This window comes from Motacilla alba, chromosome 5, assembly GCF_015832195.1.
Source record: "Motacilla alba alba isolate MOTALB_02 chromosome 5, Motacilla_alba_V1.0_pri, whole genome shotgun sequence".
In the NCBI taxonomy this organism is placed as follows: Eukaryota; Metazoa; Chordata; class Aves; order Passeriformes; family Motacillidae; genus Motacilla; species Motacilla alba.
The window spans coordinates 17,855,867-17,876,056 of NC_052020.1; the positions used below are offsets into that span (position 1 = coordinate 17,855,867).

The window sequence follows — 20,190 nt, forward strand, 5'->3', positions numbered from 1 at the left end:
AAAACACAGGCAGATTAACCATGCATGCAAACAGGAGAGCAGCAAAAAACCCCCAGAGCATCCTCACCCGGTCAATGAAACACTGCAGGAACCACTTGGTTGTGTAAATCCCAGTGGTCATCTGCTCTTTGTCCTGGGGGAAGACAGCAAAGAGAGACAGGCATTTCACCAGGCTGGTTACTGGAGGTTCAAGCAGCTCATAAGGCTTTGGGGAGGTTGGCTGGTTTACTTATTCTGGGATCTGGGTGCAGGATGTGGCTGTAGTTCGCCTCCCATCTCCCAAGAAAGCCCCTGCTGTACACACCAGTGCTGAAGTCCTGCTTTGGCCCTTTGCCCAAGACATCCATTGAACCTGATCCTCAATGTGGCCAGACTTCAGCCACAGTATTGGAAAGGGATTTCTGGGAGAAGCTTTTCTGGCCTAATACCTACTCCAGGGATTTACAAAAACTTTCCAGGAACTCAAACCACTCACTCCTTGCAGACTACCATTTTTGTTTTCATAGCAATTCCCATGCAAGCCTCTCAGAGCACAGTCTCAGAGCACAGCTTTAAAAGCACCACCTTGTTTACATGGCATGGCTGCTGCAGGAGCAGGACAGCCTGACAGGCTAAGGAAAACTCTTAAAACCTCACCACCACCACCTCGGTCTAACTCTTCTCCATCTGGTGCCCAGTGCTGGCATGTGTGCAGAGCTGACATGACCTCTGCTGCAAGGCCAACAAAGCAGTGGGGATGGGAAGAGAAAGAAGCCCATGGGATGAATGGCCAGCTCCAGCCTTTGCTTCTGGCTGGTGCTGTGCAAGCCTGGAGAGCCTTCAGGAGCAGGAGGAATGAGCAGCTTTCTGAGTTATTCCCATCCCCTCCCCTGCCCATGACTATAATTAAGTGAAAACCTAACATGGCTCTCTTTCACTTTTACAGCTATTTGCAGCATGAAGCAAGAGCTGTTGCAGATGATGGTAACACAAACACCTTTTGCTGGAGATGGGGGCTACCAAGCCTCTTGGGAGTATAAGAAAACTTTAGGAGTCTGGCCACTGAACACCAGCTGTCTACACCAAATGCAAAGGGGGGGGCAAGGCAAAAGGAAAAAAAAGGGAGATAGCAGGTGCTACAAAATAGTGGCCTGGACATAAGACTGGAGTTGGTGTGCCCTGCAGATGCTCCTGCAGCCACCAAATGGGCCTGTACCATCTGCTAGAGAGAAAAGCAACTGGACGTGCCCAAGCAACAAAACACCCAGCAAATCCTATGTACCTCCTGACTTGAAACAACAGCAAAGCACTTGGAGCTAATAATTACTGAAATAAGACTCCAGACAGCCTAGCATCAGCCTTTGGGCCTTGCAGCTGGTGTAAGCACACAGCCCAGCCTCACTGCTGCTCTTCCTGCTGCAGGCTCTGTAAGCCTCCCTGGCTCTCCTGGGAAGCCTTTGCATTTTAGCAGTCCCTCCACTAATGATGATCAGCAAGCAAATGATTACCATTCACCTCAGCAAGGTTTGGGCAACCCATTTAAGAAATGCCTGCTTCTGCAGCTGAAGCAGTCCTATATGGTTAGAAATATGTTCAGCTGTGCATCTGTTTGGCAGAACACTATATGAACTGCTTTATCATTAAAATGTGGCATTATTATAGGAAGACTGACAGTAAAGAGATACCATGTGCTTCTTCAGTTTGGGGAACAGTTTGTTTAAAATTTGCTCGTGGTGGGCTTGAAACCTCTGCAGCTTCGGGAACCCAGGAATGAAAAAACCTAAACAAGAAAAGCAAGAGAAATTAAAAAAAAAAAATCAGCTAAGCTCTGCAGCAGTGACAGGGATAGACTGATTATCTAGAAACTCATCTCTTGCATCACCTGTTGAAGTTGGCTGAACAACAGGCTGCCCAGCTACCTCCATTTCATCCTCCTTTCCAGAGGTCACCCCCCACCCCATCTGGGCAACAGGACGCTCAGACCAAGCCCAGCTGGTCCTCCTCACCCAGCTCCCACTGCCTGCCTGCAACTTGGCTTGGCCAAGAGCTCTCTGAATAAACCTCAGTGCTTACCAAGGTTCAGAGAAAAGCTGAAGATGTTTGAACTCCACAAGCTTGTTCAGTGCCCTGTAATCTAGAGGGACACACATTTAAGACTGTCTAAAGTTATCAAACGATAAGGTTTAGCTCTCTGCCCATGAAGTAACCCTCTATGCGTAGATGACTGCTAACCACTAGTAAGATGAAAGGATCTCTAATGTGTTTGAAGTAAAATAATACATCACACATTTAGTGGAATTACATCTAAATTTAGTGTGGATACTCTTGGATGTACTTCTGTGAGACTTCTTATAAACTCATAACCTTGAGTTAATTGATTGCCAAGGGCAAGGAACCCTGGAGGCAGGACAGCACTTCTGTGAAAGTGTTAATTACTGAGCACTAAAGCTCAGATGGATAAAACTTGGTTTTTTTTGATAAGAGCTTGTCTCCCTCCAAGAGTGAAGTTCAGCTCCCCAGTCAGGCTGCACAAGTAGTTAAGCCTCACCAACTTTAATTAAACAAATATGTGAGGAGAAACAAAGCTCTACCAACCAACCTGAACAATCTTCCCTTCCTGGGGCAGACACCCCCCGCCCCAGCCCAGCCTTACCGTGCATGGCGTGGCGCTGGTTGGTGAGCAGCTGTGCCAGCGCCCAGAACGCATCCTCTTCGTTCAAGTACATCAGGAGGATGGCTGCAATCTGGCTCATCCCTTGGCAGTAGCTCACTTCCTGCAACAGTCAAGAGGGGCACATGTGCTGCCATGCTGGCAGAGCCTACCATAATGCTGAAACTCCCTCTCCTCTTCCAAGGTCTGTCCCATTTCACAGTCTTTACTGTCTATGTCCAAATTCACAGCTCCCATATGTCTACAGCATCTACCATGTCACTAACTCATGGAGTAGTTTGGGTTGGAAAAGGACTTTTGAAGATTATCTCATCCAGCCCTCCTCAGGGACAGCTTCCACCAGACCAGGTTGCTCAAAGCCCCATCCAAACAGACTTTGAACACTTCCAGGATAGGGCATCCACGACTTCTCTGAGCAATTATTTCCATGCCTCACCATTGTAAAAAATGTTTTCCTTATGGCCAATCTATCTTTGGGATGACAAACAGCATGTGTCTCCAATGCTGTTTTGCATTCCTTCAGCTATAAGAGCACTGAAGTAATTAAACAGTAAATAAATCTGGTAAACATTTATCTGGCATGAAGGAGGCTCCTTAACTAACCCCCTGAGCATCTTCTAACTGTCCCCTCCTGGAGGTGGAGACAGTAGGTTCAGCTGCTAATTTCAGCTTATTCTGCTGGTATCCTTCAGCTAAAAATTACTGGTTTACTGTAGTAAATAAGTGTTTTCAACAAGGATACCATTTGGTGTAAGATAAGAAGTCAGAAACATGACAGACTGCCAGAAAACCAGTGTTGCTGAAAAGCCAAAGGGCAATCCCTTGTTCTTTGCTGACACTCTTAATCTGCCAGATGTCATCTACCAGGTGACAAAATGAACAAGGGAATGAAACAACTGTGGAAAGATAAGGGAATGAAACAACTGTGGAAAGATTTTTGTGCTGCCCAAGGGTCTTGCAGCTCTCTGTACAACCAACTATTGGGACTTAAAATTGGAATTACCACTAGCTAAATAAGTGCGTGTTTATTACATATATACACACATGAAAATACGTGTGTCTACACAAATGTACACACATATAAAGCTTTTCTTTAAATCTTTACATATATATATGTATATATATATATATATATATCTATGAAAAAAATATAAAGCACAATTCTCTTCATGTTAACTGGACTTACTACTTACAGTGTTATAAACTGAGTATGCTGACAGGACGTGGAAGAGTGCCTGTTGCCTGGGGAGAAAGAGGGATATTAAAACACCTGAGCATGAGGTCTCCAGCTTCACGAGCACACCAGTGCATACACACAGAGAGCAAAGATTCTGAAAACACTCAATCAGCTGGTACTTAATGCTTTTGCAAGGAGCAGGGCTCACAGAACCAGAAAGTTCGTTCCTTGGAGACTGTGTAGGACAGCCAGGTGTGACTTACCCCAGTGACAAAGTCACTTTGTCAAACCTCTCCAACCCAATCTGTTGTGAAGACCCCATCCCTCCCAGATCCTGATGGGCCCACCCTATCATCCCAGCCATCCCAAACTAAGCCTTCTGCAACTGTGAGCCTTGGGGGACAAGGCACTGCAACAGGCTGTTGCTTGGCTCAAGAACTGGGGCTGAGCCTGCTCCAGTGTGGACCTCTCTGAAGAAAGAATCAGCAGACAGCCCAGCACCTGTGGGTCACACTGTGTGGTGATGGTTTGAGGAGAAGGCAAAGATGGCTTTGCTCTGAACCACGGTACTGCTGGCTGCTGATCCAGCTCATTCCTCACAAATGCACTGGCAGGACTGCCCATGTAAGCCACAGAAGCCTTCCATACTCACTTCACTCCGTAGCGATCCCGAAACATGATGTGGTTTCGGAAGGTGCGGTTAACATCCAAATCTATCTGCTTGATTTCCGATGAAAAGCTCTTTGCTTGTTCTTTCATTTGCTGGAAGAGAGAGGGGCAGACAAGAGGCAGGAATCAGACACCATCTGAGCCTGTACCTCTCTCCACACAGGGAGAAGGCAGGATTCCTGCAGCAGGAGTGGCAGGTTGAGAGCTGCACAGAGCTTTCTCGAGCAGGGGACATTGATGTCCTGCAGTGAGCAATGAACTGCAGCCTGGAGGTGAGCCGCTGACCCCTTGTCTGTGCTGCTGGCCCAGGGAAAAGGGGATGACCCCACACTCACATCCTAAGACAGCAGCAGCTGCCAACCCAGCCTTTGCCCACCTTCCAATGCAGATACTGAGTTTTCAGAATCTAAAACCTTTACAATTCAATCCCACTCTCATTTATTTTGATTTCTTTGCCTGGATGGCTGTCATAAAGCATTGAGAGCTCTGTTGATCCTTAAGGAACCAATACACAGATGTACGCAGCACTGTCAGCTTTCCAGAAGCTCCATCATAATAAAGTCCAAACTGTTATGACAGACTCTGTGATCCCCAACTACTACTTTCCATGAAGAAGAGAGTCATCTTTGGTTTAAGGAGTTTCCACCAGAAGAGCAGTCCTGGAATATTCTCTTGGACTGGTACAAATTTTAAGAAACTGGCAAAGTCCAGAACAGAAGCTAAACTCAAAGCCAAGAATCCCCATGTTCCCTCCAGGCTGGCTAATCATTTAAGGCAGCGCCACAGAGAAAAAGGATTTAAGTCCACTGCAAAAAAATGGAAATTCAAATGAAAGTTTAAGACCACCTCATCCAATTGTGCCCTCAGAGCCCCAAGATGAAGACGGTCCAAGGACAAATCTCAGTGCAGTCCCATCTGCAGCCCACTGTTCAGCACTGTACTGCAGGCAGGGACCACTATGCTATAGCTAAGCATCTCATCTCACAGCCTTTAGATACCACCAGTGATCATGTCCTCCCCTCCTTTAATGTCTCCAGGGTTAACTGCAGGAAGAAAATACATTTTGTGACTGTCTTCAGGCACACAGATTCCCCAGCAGGTTGGAGGGAGCAGAGATAAGCAGCAAGCCCAACTTGCCCTGAGCCCAGGGTCAGGACCCCTCCTGGCTCACAGAGGAGACAGAAAATAGAACATCTGCACAGATCCTTATCATCTGCTCCAGCAGCTGCCATCCTGTGAATGCTTATCAGCCTGATACCAGGCACCTCCAGGCTGCTGTTGACCTCCCAAGGTGGCCACATCAGCTCTGAGGAACATCAGAAGGTCATTAGCACCCACATGTGTCCAACACAGCCAACACTCAGGACGATCACAGCGTCCTGAACGTTTACTCCAACCTTGAAAGCAGCTGTATGGAGGAGCAATAGTAAAGGGTAGGGGCTATTTGGAATTATTGCCTACACAGGACATATGAGGTTAAAAGTGGTGATGGAATGAAGATCTGATGAACAACATAATTTCCCTGCTGTAAATAGTGTGGTCTCTGTATCCTATGGCTCCTTGCCCTCTATAAAGCAGACAGACTACCTGAGAGAATATGACTATTCATGTGCACTGGGTCACTTCAGTTCAAATTTTCCTGCTAAAGGCCCTCTTGTTTTCCCTGCCAGAACAACACAGAAATTTCCCAAAGTAAATACCCTACTTTGGGTATTTTTGAATCATTGCACATGAATAGCAGGTAGGTCACACAGGACTTTGCCAACTCCATGCACCTAGGAGGCTTTACTAATTGTGCAGACATTAAAAAAGAAACACAGGATGGGTTATTCTCCTTTTTTCCCTAATGTAAACAACCTGGGGGCTCCACAACTGCTCTGTTGAGCTCATTAGTGCTGTGAGTCCTGCAAGCTGGTGGCAGAGCAGAGGCTGGAAAGCTGGAAGTCCCATTCCAAAGACCTTGTACAAAGCAGTGGGTAAAAGCCAGGATGCCTCTGCTCTGCCCCATGGCCAGTATGTTTCTCCTGCTGCCTTCTCAAGCTCCCCTCAATCCCTCTGCAGCTAATAAACCCCAGGGAGGCAGAGCATCACACCTACATGAAAAGCAAGCGCGGAATGTCCCATGGAAGCCTTCAGACTTTTGTGCCATGGGTTATACCCCAGGGAGAAATGGGGTGGCCTTGGAACCAGTTCCTTCAGGACACAAGTCTGAGGCTTAGTCCCTTCTTGAAAGCAAAACCCCTCATCCAGGACCTGCACTGAGCTCTCCTGGAGGAAATTAGGGGAGAGCTAATTACTGGCAGCAGGCAGCACCAAAGAAGAGGTAGATTAAGATGATCTTGTAGAGGGTTTGCATCCAGCAAAGCCTATTAGCCCTGAAGCTCCTGTTTATCGCAGACCCCTCTGGAGCACAGATAAACTCCTTGCGACTTTCATTTGTTTGGATTGCTTCCCTGCCTGCGCAGCACAGCTTTGAGGGAGGGAGCACAATTTTAATCTGCATGCTGGGAGAGCCTCCTTATCTGTGCTTACTGTGGTGAGCCCCATCCCCACGGCACCTTGTCAGTAATATCCCCGCTTGACTAACTATAATGAGTGTTAGCATCATCCTGCTTAATAGGCAGGGATTTTTAGATACACCTGTTGGAAGCAGCACTCAACCTCCTGCCTCTGAAAAATAATTGTCTTCACAACACCTTGATCCTTGTCTTGGTACATGATGCAAAATAAATCATAAGACAGGCTTGGAAAATAAGTTAATTATCCACCAAGGGTTTCCATACGCTGCCTACAGAAAGCTTCCCCTCACTCTTCCCTGCATCTTTCTCTAAAGAAGCAGTAACACTGACAGCAGCTTTGCTCCCAACTTCCAGCAGAATAAATGGAAGCCACGTATTATAGAAAGCAGCCAACAAACGTGCTAAAAGACCCCAGCTTAATATAAACTCACAGATGAAGAGCTGAAACCCTTTGCGCTTTCAGTCCCCACCAAACCAGCTTCATCAACCAAATCTAACCTCCCTATCATCCTTCTCCTGCTGTCTTTGCCAGGTAGAGCCCCTACCTCATATTTTCCTTCATTCTCCTTCTTCATCTTCTCGACATCCAGCAAAAGTGACCAGACCTGGCCTCGCACCTGAAGCGGGATCCCTTTGTAAACACGCCGGCACATCTGCAGGGAGGAAAACATGTGCAAGGTTAGCTGGGTCCTGCTGGTGGCAAACACATTTTCTCCATGGTTTGCTGCTGCAGATAATCAGCCATCTGAGCAGACACCCCAGGCAATCACTTCCTCTCCCTGTGCTGGCACAGAGAGGGCATCTCCGATCTGATGGATGAGCTGAGTAGCTGCATCCATCAAAGAAACTGCTCAGTCAAAATCATAGAACCAGAGAATCATAGAACAGTTTGGTTGAAAGGAACCTTACAGATCATCTAGTTCCAACACCCTTGCCAAGCACACAGACACTTTTCACTACACCAGACTGCTCCTAATCCCATCCAACCTAAACCTTGAACATTTCCAGGGATCGGGAGTCCACAGTTTTTCTGTACAACCTGTGTCAGTGCCTCACCACCCTCACAGTGAAGAATTTCTTCACTGTAATGAAGAATTTCTTCACTGTACTGACATGTAATCTAAACCTGCCCTCTTTTAGTTTAAAACTGTAGCCTCTTGTCTTATCACTATCTGCCTGTGTAAAAAGTTATTCTCCCTTGTTTTTATAAGCCCCCTTTAAGTACTGGAAGACCACACTGAGGTCTCCTCAGAGCCCTCTCTTCTTCAGGCTGAACAACTCAACCTGTCTTCATAGGAGAGAGGTCTTCGTTCACTTGATCTCACAGATGCTTCTTCCCTTTTTCTTGTCATAAAGACCCCATTAAATTTCAATGGAATACAGAAAAGAAAAAAAAGCTTTTTTTTCCATTGCTGACTACTTCCATTAAAAGGAAAAGCTTCATAAGAAAGAAAAATATCATTTTCTGAAAACTTTCCTTCCTTTCATTCATCCCACCTGTGAAATGCATTGCAGCTGCACTACAAAACCCACAGTAGCACTCCTCCAGATTCCTGAGGAACCCTGGGTACACTGACAGACCTGTGGCACATGCCCAAGCTCCAGCCACGGAGGGTATTTATGTTGCCTTATGGTGCTCTCTCAGAACCAGGCAATTCCTTGGGAAGGACAGAGGTGCCAGATTTCCAGTCATGGGAATGAGCTTGGAGCTTAGAAGGGCAGTGCCTGACCAGGCAATCAACTGGAGCTACTGTCACTGCCTGGTACAAATGCATCAAACCACCTTCAAAATCCCTCTTCTTTTTCCATAGGGTGTTCTGCTTCATGCAATTCAGGCTGATGTAAGAGAAGGGCTGCAATCCCCAGGGAAGCACAAGATCCTAGTAGAAGGTTTTCTGGTTGTGGGCCTGCCACACTGCCATTGCCACACCCAGCTGAACACCTACTTCTCTTGCCTTTCCTCCTTTCAGACTCACCTTGCACCACCAGCTCTTTTATTTCCAACCTGACTTTTGAATGTCAGCCTCTCACAAGGACATGAAGACCTTAACCATGGTGCTGTGCTGGCTCACAGCCTCCAGGAACACAAACTGACACTCCTCATTTCCTTACTTTGAGGGCAAAACCCAGGAATGGTGGTCCTTGTCCCAGAGACTTACAAGAACAGGAGGTAAGACAGGAAGTGGGCTTCAACCAGACAGGCTAGGGGACAGCAAAGAACTAACACCATTATCCCAGTCAAAAAAAGTATATAAAATAGCTCTGAAGTCAGTAGGACTAGGAGAACCAGATGTTTATGAGAATGCTTTTTCACTCCATTACAATAAATATTTCAGTATTTCTGCTGACAGAGAAAGTGTCTGCAACATATCCTGATCCTGAAAGTGTATCGGGCATTCAACATTTAAAACGCCATCCTCAGAACTCCCCAAATGTTTGCTCTGCCCCAAGCATTGCTTAGTACCAGCTGTGAAGGTCCAATTCGTAGCCAAGATGAAATCCTGCATAAATCCTTTACCAGATTCCACCCTTCCCTCTGTATGCACCAAATAAAAGCTGCCCTCCCAAAGCAACCTCACCAGCAAGACACGCCCCTGGAAAGCCACCATGCTGTTCAACTGCATCTTGAATTTCAAATGGGACATCACTAATTCATCACCTGTACACCCAAAGGCTCACGTAAGGAGGTGCTTCTAAGGACAGCAAACCTTCATACCATGTGGGGCAGATTCATCCCCATTTCCCAAGAGTCATTAAATCAGGATGAAAGAAGTCCAGTGCATCAAGAAACAAAGCAACATGATTAGATGAACCACATCCCCAAAGTAGTAGGTGCACACAAAAGCCTGGCTCCTGCAAGCACTGAAGCCTTTATGAAGCAAAAGCTGAGGCGGAATCAAGAAACTAGAATATGTACCAATTCTGACAAGAACACTAATTCAGAAAAGATTACTTGTTTCCAGTGGATTACAAGAGACTGACTGACAGCTGCCAAGGCGTATGATGGTACTCATGTCCGTGGGAAGGAAATAATTTTGTTTTGCATTTCCAGAGCTGGTATTGTTGTACTTTAATGAGTGTAACCCTCAGTGGCATATAGTAATGATTTTCTTTGCACAAGTGCTAAAGGAGGTACAAAAAGGAGGTACAAAACATGCTGAGATGGAACTGAAATGAAATGCCTTCCTGTTATTTACCCAAGGGCTTTCCTCCTCCCACCACCTCCAGACATGAAAGTGATAAAACCTCAGAGCTGTGAGTCACACAGAAAAAAATGAGCAACTTTTCTTCATCATGAAACTTGAAGGAAAACAGGGAAGTTACCATACAAGCGGTACTTATGATGGGATGAAAAGACAGAGGTAAGGCAGCACGTGATGATAACTCCTGTACCATGACAGTCAAAAACAATCCTCAAGGTCACTCTCTTTTAAACCACTCAGCCCTTATAGATGGGAAGAGAACCCCTGGATCATGTCCCATGCAGGCTGACAGACCAATGAACAGGCAAGAAGAACAAACACTATTCTGCTTCACAAAAGGAGATGCTGGTGGTCAAAGCAATGGCTCGAGACACTGTAGAAAGGCTGTGTCAGCCAAGGACTGAAACCACAGTGTCTAAAAGTTGCTCCAGGTTTTGCCACAGGATCATCTTCCCTCTCCAGGCTTTAACATACAAAGCTCATGGCACAGAGGCCATCATCACCCTATCCCTATCTCTCCCCTGCCCACATATTTTCTCTGAGGTAGATGGGATGGGGAAGACTATGGAAGTACAGACTTGAGCTCCATCCTCCTGCACCAGCAATCTCCTCTGAGAAGTACCCAACCAATTGTTCCAGATCTTGAATACGAGGGATGGAGTCACTGCCTCTAAAGACAGAACATCTTTTTGAAGTAGTAAAGACAGTGAAATTAAAAGGGATTTGGGAGAGGTGGGTTGGAAGCAGAATATACACATTGCAGTTCACCTTCACATTTTGGAGTGCGTCACTGTTAACTTCTCAGCCACGTCCATGGATCACCAGGAAAAAAGACTGCAGGAGCAATGCGCAAATTCTGGGTATCCATGGCAATATCTCCAACACCCTAAAGTGTTGGAGACACATGCTGGATATATGGAAGGGCTTGAAAGGGATATCGCCTTCCTCAATTTCTCTGGGACTCAAAGAGTCATCCTTCCAAAGAGAAAGGACTTCTTCACATCCTCTACCAGTGATGCACCAGAGGAACTGAGCTGTGCAAATCCTCACCTGGAGTGGAGGAATTCCTTTGAGTACCACGAAACCTGCTGACTGATGATGTGGCCATGCAGGACGCTTGGCAGTCTGGACATCAGCACACATGGCTTTCTTTCCATACAGTTTATGATTGCTCCCAACTCAGCTGTTGTGCCTGCAGCTGGAGCCTATGCAGCTATTCCTTATGGGGTGCCAGCACAGCAGGGGCAAATTGAAATCCTAAAGCTGCAGGATTTCCTAAAGCTGGTGGGCCAGGAGCAGGCATTTACAGTTATTGCCCAGGCTACCTTTGGAGGAGAGGAAGATGCTACCTGCCTTTCCAAAATGGGGGAAAAAGAAAGAAAGAAAGAAAGAAAGAAAGAAAGAAAGAAAGAAAGAAAGAAAGGAAAAAAAAAAGAAAAAAAAAAAAAAAAAAAAAAAGCAGGCTAAGCTACCCTGCAACTCCCAGACACAACCCCCTTTCCCTCCCATGGCATTTGAGGCAGGAGATCTGACTTCAGCCAGCCCTGGCACAACAAACGTCTGCTGGCTGTCCCTGGCATTAGCAGACTGTTTGCTCTTGGGGGGTTGTGTCAGTCCATACAGATCCCCGATTCATCCTAAACCGCTTTGCTGGCATGCACTGGATTAAGTGCTCTGCACTCCCGTGACCTGAGCAGAGACGAGGCCTCCCCCCAGCACAAAGGCGGGCTTTGCCTAAAAACCAGACATCTATGACCAAAGACATCCCTCTCTAAAGGTCCCATCCCACATGGCCAGCAGCAAGATGCAGCTTGCAAATGATGCAGAGGTCATATCCTCCTCTATGACTGATGCTTCTGGCTGAAATCCATTTCAGGGCTATGATGAATAAATTATCCTGCTGTTGCAGCACACACAGCACAGTCTTTTTTATCAGCAAAACTGTGCTGCCTGAACTGTGTAGGTTCTTACAAGGCACCAGCCATTTCCTAACCTTCCCAAGCAGAGTCAGGCTGGTGTTCAAATTTGGGTTCAAATCAGCAGTGAAGAGGAGACAGACCATGGGAACCTCCCTGTGCTGAACCCTGAATAACACAGTTTAGCACTTCTTTGCAGGTTTGACATACCTTAACTCTGAAAAACAATGTCATCCTTTCATGGACTCCTTTATTTTTGTACCCTTTCCCTTGTGGAAATTCAGCCAGAAAAAGGCACCATTGCATCATTCTAACCCCACCCATATGAGGATTTGTGCTGAGTGTCACTCTTTGCTGATCTTGAAATTAAATCAGATTGTTACAAAATATGTCTAGAACAGAGATGGAAACAGATCTAAGGCAATGATGAGCACAGGGAGCCCCAGGGCATTACTTTAATTAAGATAATCCTATTTGTTGCTCATCCTGAAACAGGTTATGCCAGAAATTATTTCAATTCCTAGCCATACCATTCTGGTCAAGGAACTGTAAAAGGTCCCACTCTTTTTTTTCCAGCCTTATTTCCAGTAATCTGTGACAGTCACAAGACCCAGACTGCCATCAGCAGCATGCAAGGATGCACACAGGCTGCAGGTGGGGGAACAGAAAAGCCAAACCTGCTGCTCTCTGGTGGTGGCTCATGCCAAGGGTCTGAAAAAGCTGCTTTCTTGCCCACTGACAGGTGGCTGCTTTGGGGTCAATGCCCTGGATGGATACACAGCCTCACTCCTCCTGCTGACATTTCACAACATAGAAGATGAGACAACAACCTAAGCCTTGATTAGATACTAAGATGATGCAAAACACAAAGGCTTGCTTGCTAAGTCCCTCTTCATCAAGCACTAGATATGATCAGATGTCTGCCAGCTCCAGCACATGAACAGGGACTGAAAAGGTTGGCCCTTGAGTCCAGGAAGTCCCAGTCTGGAAAATAAGATGGGCTTCTACATCATTCAAGCAGAGTCAAAGTCAGGGCAACTTCCCTGTGAAACTGCTTGCGGTTCCTGCAACAAGATTTTTTTCCCCCCCTCTAATAAAGCACAGCATATCAAAATTAACATCAAAGGGAAGGTTCTTGTTTTCAACAAGAGGATTTTTTCAAAGATGACACCTTAGTCATTGTTAAAATAACACAGAGTGGCTGTCTTGTGACATTTGAGTTTCTATCATGTCAGCCAAGTGGTGAAAACAAACTTGAAGGAAACATGCAATGCAGATGTGGCAGCCTGAGTGCTCAGGGAAGGAACAAAACCAACCCACTCTGCTTTAGAAAATTCAGATCAAGGGCTTGTCACATTTACTTTAGCTAGAACAAAACACATAGTCTCTGACATGATTGTGATCCCAGCATAAGGTCCTTGAAATGCCGCAGTTGAACTGCATCCGGTTGTAGCAGCAGGAATATCTGAGTAGCTTCCACGCTCCTGACACAAGAGCATGGGGTTTCACATCTAGGTGTAGGATACAACCTGATTGTACTTTTTCTTTATTAAAAGAAGGCACACTTCTTTTGTGCCTCTCACTGTCTTTGCATTTAATGGTGTGTGGCTGCTACAGACCTTACAGCCTGCACTTGCCTTGGTGCCAGGCAATGGGTGTTAGGCTGGACAGGACTGAAACCAAAGCTCCTTTCTATTCCTCAGGGTCACCAGACTGTTCCCTCCCCACTCGGGGCCAAGCACTGCTTCTCTATTTGCTGCGAGAGGGGATGGCCATTTCCGGTCTCCCAGCATGGGACAATACCACCTCTGTGTCCAAGAGTCATCGACCATTTACAGGCTGTTATTCATAACATCCTTTATTCTACTACAAGAGCTTTCTCATTTTCTGACCCAAAGACCCTCCAAAACCACTTGCCAGTCTGACCCTTCACCAGCCAGCAGATCTGACTGACATCAGCTACAGTGTGCTTAACACCCCCAATAATTAATTATCAAGGGAAATCCAAAACAGACAGCGATCAGAGACTGCTACTGCTCCCCATCACCCATGCTGGATCCTGCCTGTCCTCCCCATCTGACCCAGGAAAGCCAAGGTGTGCTAAAACCACTCATCATTTTCCACCCCAAACACCCTTCAGGACCTGAAGGAATTCCCTGTACCCCTCTGGAATTTGGTGGTTTACCCACAAGGTCACTAACCAATTAGTGCTAACTTCTAATTAGAAAGAACCAAGTCACAGGAGAGCCTCTGATTTTGCCTGTGGAGCAGCACTGATTAACAAAGCATAGTAATTAGAACCGCCCACCTCCACCACATCCCTGCTGTCATTAAGATGATTTTGTTTCTGGTTTTGGGTTTTTTTTTTTTTTTTTTTTTTTTTGAAGAGTGAGACTACAGCTAGTCTTCGGCTGGCTGAACTGGACATGACTTCTGACAGCTGGGCAAGGAGGATGCTCTGCTCAACGCTGTCCCTACAGCTATGCAGATATTCTTCAGATATTTCTTTCTACTTTGCTTTTAACCAAGCTCAAATTTCTCCCAGGGACTCCCAGCAGGAGTGGAAGCAGTCCAGCCAAACACCCCACTCCTCCTGCTAAACACGAAGGCTGCAGAGGCCATGGCAACAAGGCAATGCCAGGCTTCAGCCCTCTCGTGTGCAGAGTGCCACAAGCAGAGCAGCTCAGACACAACACTCTCTGTCCTTACCCAGCAAGGGTCTTGTCATTAGGTTCAAAGGGTTTTTTGTTTCAAGAGGAACATATCACAGATACTATTTATTAAAAACAATTCCGTTTTGAAGCGGTGTTTGGTGCAGAGTTAATTTTAACACCAAAGCCAAGACATAATGTTGGTGTCTCCGTCCTTAATTTCCACAGAGAGGTGTACACAATATGAAGCCTAAGTGGCTTCTCACAGGCACAGCTAGGAGCAAAATACAAAATCTAAGTATTGTTCTAGACAAATAATTCTTCCCCCAGGGAGAATTACAAGGAACATCAACTGGGCTGTATCAGTCACATCTCCCACATCATTTCCAGGAGGTAGAAACACAGAAGCGATTGCTGGTGTGCACTGCCCTCTGCTCTCACAGGGCAGGGAGCCAGCTGGGCACCTGAACATCCTTGCTGTGCTCCTGCTTGCACAGGTGCAAGTGCAAAAATGGCAGCAGCATTTAGGAAACCCTTTTTAAAGCTATGTAAGTCAGAACACCTTTTACCTCGACTTTTACCTCGACTGGTAACCCAGAAATTTCTAGGAAAGCTTTAAAATATTAAAGACTAACAAGCAGAATCAGGCAATGTTCCAGAGATCTCTGGTTTTTCTATTGACTTTTTGAAAGCCTGACTCATCATAAGGATCCATCACACTCACCCTTCCTTCCACTCTTTTCCTCCTTACCTTGTCACTGTTTCTGTATTTGCCCCACTTCTTCAGCATCTTAAGCCACTTGTCCACACGTTCTATTTCCTGCTGTTTTTGCTGGTGCAAGGGAGAAGAAAAGACAAATTTAAGAAAAAAAGGCCCCAGGAGATGCCTCTTGAAAACACAAAACTTCATTCTCTTAGGTTTAAACTTCTATGCAAAGACCTTACTCCAGGGATGGGAATAATCCACAGGCGCGTGCAGAAACTGGTAATTTCAGCACTTGGTAATTAAAAGCAGCATTGGTGAAAATGACAAGACACACAGGCTCAACATAGAGAAAGCATTCCCAGGAGTATTCCCTGACAATAAAAATCTTTGCAGGTCCAGCTAGACTCAAATCCTGTCACTGTATCCTATCAGAAGAAATGTGATTCAGTCCCATTTAGCAGGGTTCTACCAGAGGACATGCTCACATCTCAGGGGAGATGAGGAGAGAAGTGACTACCTACGACTTCCACCATCTTCCCTTGCACATGCAGTCCCCTTTACAAGCCACAGCTGCTGAGCACTGTGCCAAAGCAGAGGGAAAAGCTCAATATTGCTTTAAGAGGTGCTTTTTCAGTGCCATGTGGAGGAGGAAAGTTGTCTGACCAAGCAAAATAAAAGCTCCAACAGCTGGGCATTGTGCACAGTCCCCACCTCTGGGCGAGCAGCAGTGACCAGTGGGTGCTGGCTGCCTGCTTTGCTCTTACTTGGTCACTTGTTTCCTCAAAAAACATTCCCTCCCTAGCTGGTGTGAAAAGGATGCCACATCCATGATGACAGAGCTGGCAGCTCTCACCTTCTCCTCCAAGGCGGTGCGGGTTGGCAGCTCCTGCTCGCTGGAAAAGCAAGGGGTCACCGGTTACTCCATGGGCAAGAAAGGGTGTGGGGGAGCACAGGGTGCTGCAGCTCATGGACCTCAGACACTTGAGGGGGTATGTCCTGGGGACTTTGTGCCCTTCCTACAGCTGTCCCCAGTATGAAAGAGGCAGGGGAAGCACTATCTAAAATCCCACCACCCAACAGGAGCTCTAGGGGGTAATCAAGCACTGGACATAACTAGAAATCCTGGGCATATATCTCCTCTTCAATACACACATGATCAGCAATTTAAAGGGTGGGGAAGCATAATTTCTAGACAGCAATTGCTTAAAACCTCCCTCCTACACACAGAACACCTACTATTGTAACGTCTGTTAAGAATCAGAATAAAAATAGTTCTTTTTAAGCATTCTTCCCAGGCACAGGGTATGTAATTCATGTGTGCCTTGGTTAGGATGAAGATTTGTAAAGGAAAGGTTTCCTAAGGGAGCCAAAGATGATCAGCTGTCTTTTCTGTCTCTTTCTATACCTCCCTGAATCATCAGGTGCAAACACAAGGGCCTCTCCCTCTGTGGCACACCACGGAGGCACAGGAGCACCAGCTTGCACCTTCTAATGCCAGGCTTGTGGTAAGAAACCATTTCTGAGCCTTGTCTTGGAGCAGATTCAAAGTAACAGTGTCTGCACATGCACAGTTGAGGAAGGAGGCCCATTTAGTCTTTCCTCCTGCATTTGGGATTGATCAAGCCAAGCCACAGAGCAGCTTATGGGAGAGATGCTGGGCCAGTCATGCTCAGTGCAGAAGGATGGTCCAAACACACATAGAGGTCAGAGAGGAAAGGAGAGGGCAGGAGGACTTACTGCAGGAATCCAAACCGGTCTGTAACTTTGTAGAGGGTGAACTCGGCATCTTCCCACTGGTCAATCTGAGCTCCTTCCTGTCTGCCCTGAAAGCAGAAAGGACACCTGTGAGCTGGTCCCAGCATCAGGAATGCCCCACTGCCTGCATCCTGCACCCAAAGCCTACATCCCTCTCTCCTGAATGATAAAAGGCACAGAACCAGGAGAGCAAAACCTGCACTAAAGAGCCAAATTGAAGGCAGAGAAAAATGTCAAGTTCAGCCTATCCAGCATTCCATGTGTGCCTCTGCTAGAGGCTGGGAAAAGCTGTACATCAGATAAACAGTGCTGTTAGGCATAAGCCATCCTGGCGTTAAGGGAGGACTGAAGCACCAGAAGCTCAGCACCTTTCAGTATCTATGCTGAGCACGCATGGGACCCTCAATAAACTCCAGGGATGCAGTGAGAGGGGATATATAGGAAGGGAGAGCTGGCATGAAGCCTAATGGCATGAGGGTTACTGGGGCGATGCCTGCAGGGAGGCAAAAGTTCTTATTTGATGCATTCCTAATTGATTAAACAGCTTCAGCCCCAGCCAGCATGCTGGGGAGAGGCACGAGGCTGGTACCTTCTCATACTTGGCGACGATTTCTGCTTTTTCCTGGGCTATTAAAGACTCTATATCCTTCTTCATATCAGAAGCTGTAAGGGAAAAAAAAAGCAGGAGGGAGGGGAAAGGAGATAAGTAAATGTGTACACAGCATGTGAAATATTTTAGGAAAGTGCTAATACAAAAAACGTTTGCTGACAATTTTAAGCTTCCAACCATATCCCACAGCTAAAATTAGGCTGAGGTTGCACAGCCGCTGTACAGAGTTTGTGGAGCTTGCCTGCACCCAGCAGGACCACCAGCTCCCAGCTCCCTGCACTGGGACACAGCCCAGCCCGAGCAAGGGGGGCCTTGCCTTTGTTCTCAGGCACACACATGGCCGTGTGAAAGACATGGCTTTTAAATCCAGACACGCAAAGCAGCCACGCAGCGCTGGCCCAGCGCAGGACAGGCGCCAGCCGGGCGCTGCTTGGCACAGCATCCACGTGGATGACGGCAAACCACTGGCTTTGGTTGGGAAGCCAGGAGACGCTCTGTAGGGGCATCCAGAGGCAGATTTAACATCAAAGAAGAAATTGAAAGAAGTTTTTGCCTACTGAAGCGTGCATGAGACAAGTGAATTAGCCTCTAGATGATTACCTTCTGTATACAACTCCAAAAGAAAACAACACAGCAGCAAGATGTCCCCACCTATGCTGAGAAGGACCAGTCTTGGTCTAAGCAAGACCCAGTCTAGGTCCTTAGGGTCTGTGCCCACTGCTCTGCTTCATCCCATACACATACCTATGAGCAAGGTAAGTTCCCACATCAAACACAACTTGAGTGTTGTCCTGTACAAGCCCAAAGAAGCGTCCTCCCTGACAAGCCATAACTAGCTTCTCATTCACCAAAGGTGGAACTAACACACCAAGGAGAAAACATAGGCAGACAAAAGGAAGGGGAAACCCCCCAGGGAAGGGGGTTATATAATCAAGGCTCTTTCATGACCCGTTATCAGACAGCAGCACAGGCATGGCACCACTACATACTCATTCATTCAGACACTGGAAAAATGCAAATTCTTCAAATTCATACCAGGAATGGGTGTATCTTCCCCTCTTATTGACTCCACAATCAAAACAGAGCAAGGACAGAAATATTATAGTGTATTTTGCTCTTTTCTTTTTCCAAGCTGCAGCTCCTACTTCAAATGTGAACTTTGATCAGTACATTTTAATCACAGCTTAATTTTTCAATGAAGCAAGGTCTGAGTAACTGTCTCACCAGGTCACCTAATACTTCTGCATCTCCTCCTTCTCACATCTCCTGTGAAACTTATAACCAATTTCACTCCCCCAATTCTGACTTTTTTGTTATTGTTGTTATGGGTCAAAAAAATTCCAATGATGTCTTTTACATGCTGCTAAAAATACAAATATTCTGCAGGCTTCAGGGGAAAAATAAACTGTATGTCAGATTAAATGGGCAATTTTTCAAGACACTTATAAAGTGAAAACCATTCTGAACATCTCTCACCACACTCTTAAGAAAATAACAAAGGAAGAGCAACTTGGTACCATGGGAGGATTTACACAGCAAGAACATATATATTTTGGCATTCACCTCTGCAAAAGCCTCTCTGCAGCCAGAAACACCAGACTTGTGCAAAGGAGCCAGTTTTTAATCTCATTCCTGGAATATGCATATTTGTTTTCTCTTTCTCTAACACTGCAAAAGTCCAAATTTAGGAAAAATCTTGCAAGAAGAGAAAATGGTTCATGGCAGTGGGAAGGGTGGAGATGGCAAGCGGCTTCACCGGCCTTGGGGTGTGACCACAGTGCTGCTGCTTGGGAGAGCACAGAGACGGTGCTGTGCTCAACGAGGAGGTTGGCAAAGTACTCTGGAGAGGGAACAGAACATAGCTTAGCTCTGCAACAGCAGATATTGAATAGGGTATTTCTATTATTTAATTCTGCATGGGCTCAAACTCCAGAGTAGTTTTGACATCATGATGTTATATAGCCTTTGCTTGAGGGAAATGACACCTCGTGTACATGCAAACTACTTAGATTTATTTTCTGAAGGATTTGATGAAACACATAATTTTTAAAATTTGATGTAAACAGGCTTTCTATAAATATGAACAGCTGTACTGTACCTGCCATGCTTCTTCATACACCTATGTATGACTGCATACTTTCTTTTTTTTAAATATACCACTCAAATTATTTTCTCAACCCTGCCCCCCAATTTTCTCCTGAGAGGACTGTATTTTCTTAGCAAAGAGGTGTATTTTTCCATGACAAACACACAAGATGAAGCTGCTAAGAACAGGAATAGTAAGAAAATGTGAACTGTGTAACAATGGTATCAGATAATTAACTAGGATATAAG

General features: G+C 46.0%; 1 protein-coding gene across 7 annotated transcripts in view; it reads right to left on the reverse strand.

The window, feature by feature from the left end:
* Positions 1 to 20,190, reverse strand: part of LOC119702190 (USP6 N-terminal-like protein) — an 82,615-nt gene that overhangs the window by 14,842 nt on the left and 47,583 nt on the right. For 6 of the 7 annotated variants that reach the window (XM_038139800.1, XM_038139802.1, XM_038139801.1 and 3 more), the window contains 10 exons: positions 17,836 to 17,909; positions 17,229 to 17,314; positions 16,345 to 16,384; positions 15,537 to 15,617; positions 7,561 to 7,668; positions 4,480 to 4,589; positions 3,844 to 3,892; positions 2,633 to 2,753; positions 1,665 to 1,759; positions 68 to 133 (listed from right to left, as the gene is read on the reverse strand). In XM_038139800.1, coding sequence (XP_037995728.1) covers positions 68 to 133; positions 1,665 to 1,759; positions 2,633 to 2,753; positions 3,844 to 3,892; positions 4,480 to 4,589; positions 7,561 to 7,668; positions 15,537 to 15,617; positions 16,345 to 16,384; positions 17,229 to 17,314; positions 17,836 to 17,901 — 822 coding nt within the window. In that variant the 5' untranslated portion in view covers positions 17,902 to 17,909. Of the gene's footprint in view, positions 1 to 67; positions 134 to 1,664; positions 1,760 to 2,632; positions 2,754 to 3,843; positions 3,893 to 4,479; positions 4,590 to 7,560; positions 7,669 to 15,536; positions 15,618 to 16,344; positions 16,385 to 17,228; positions 17,315 to 17,835; positions 17,910 to 20,190 lie in introns of those variants that run through there. The other variant, XM_038139807.1, reaches the window with a different exon arrangement.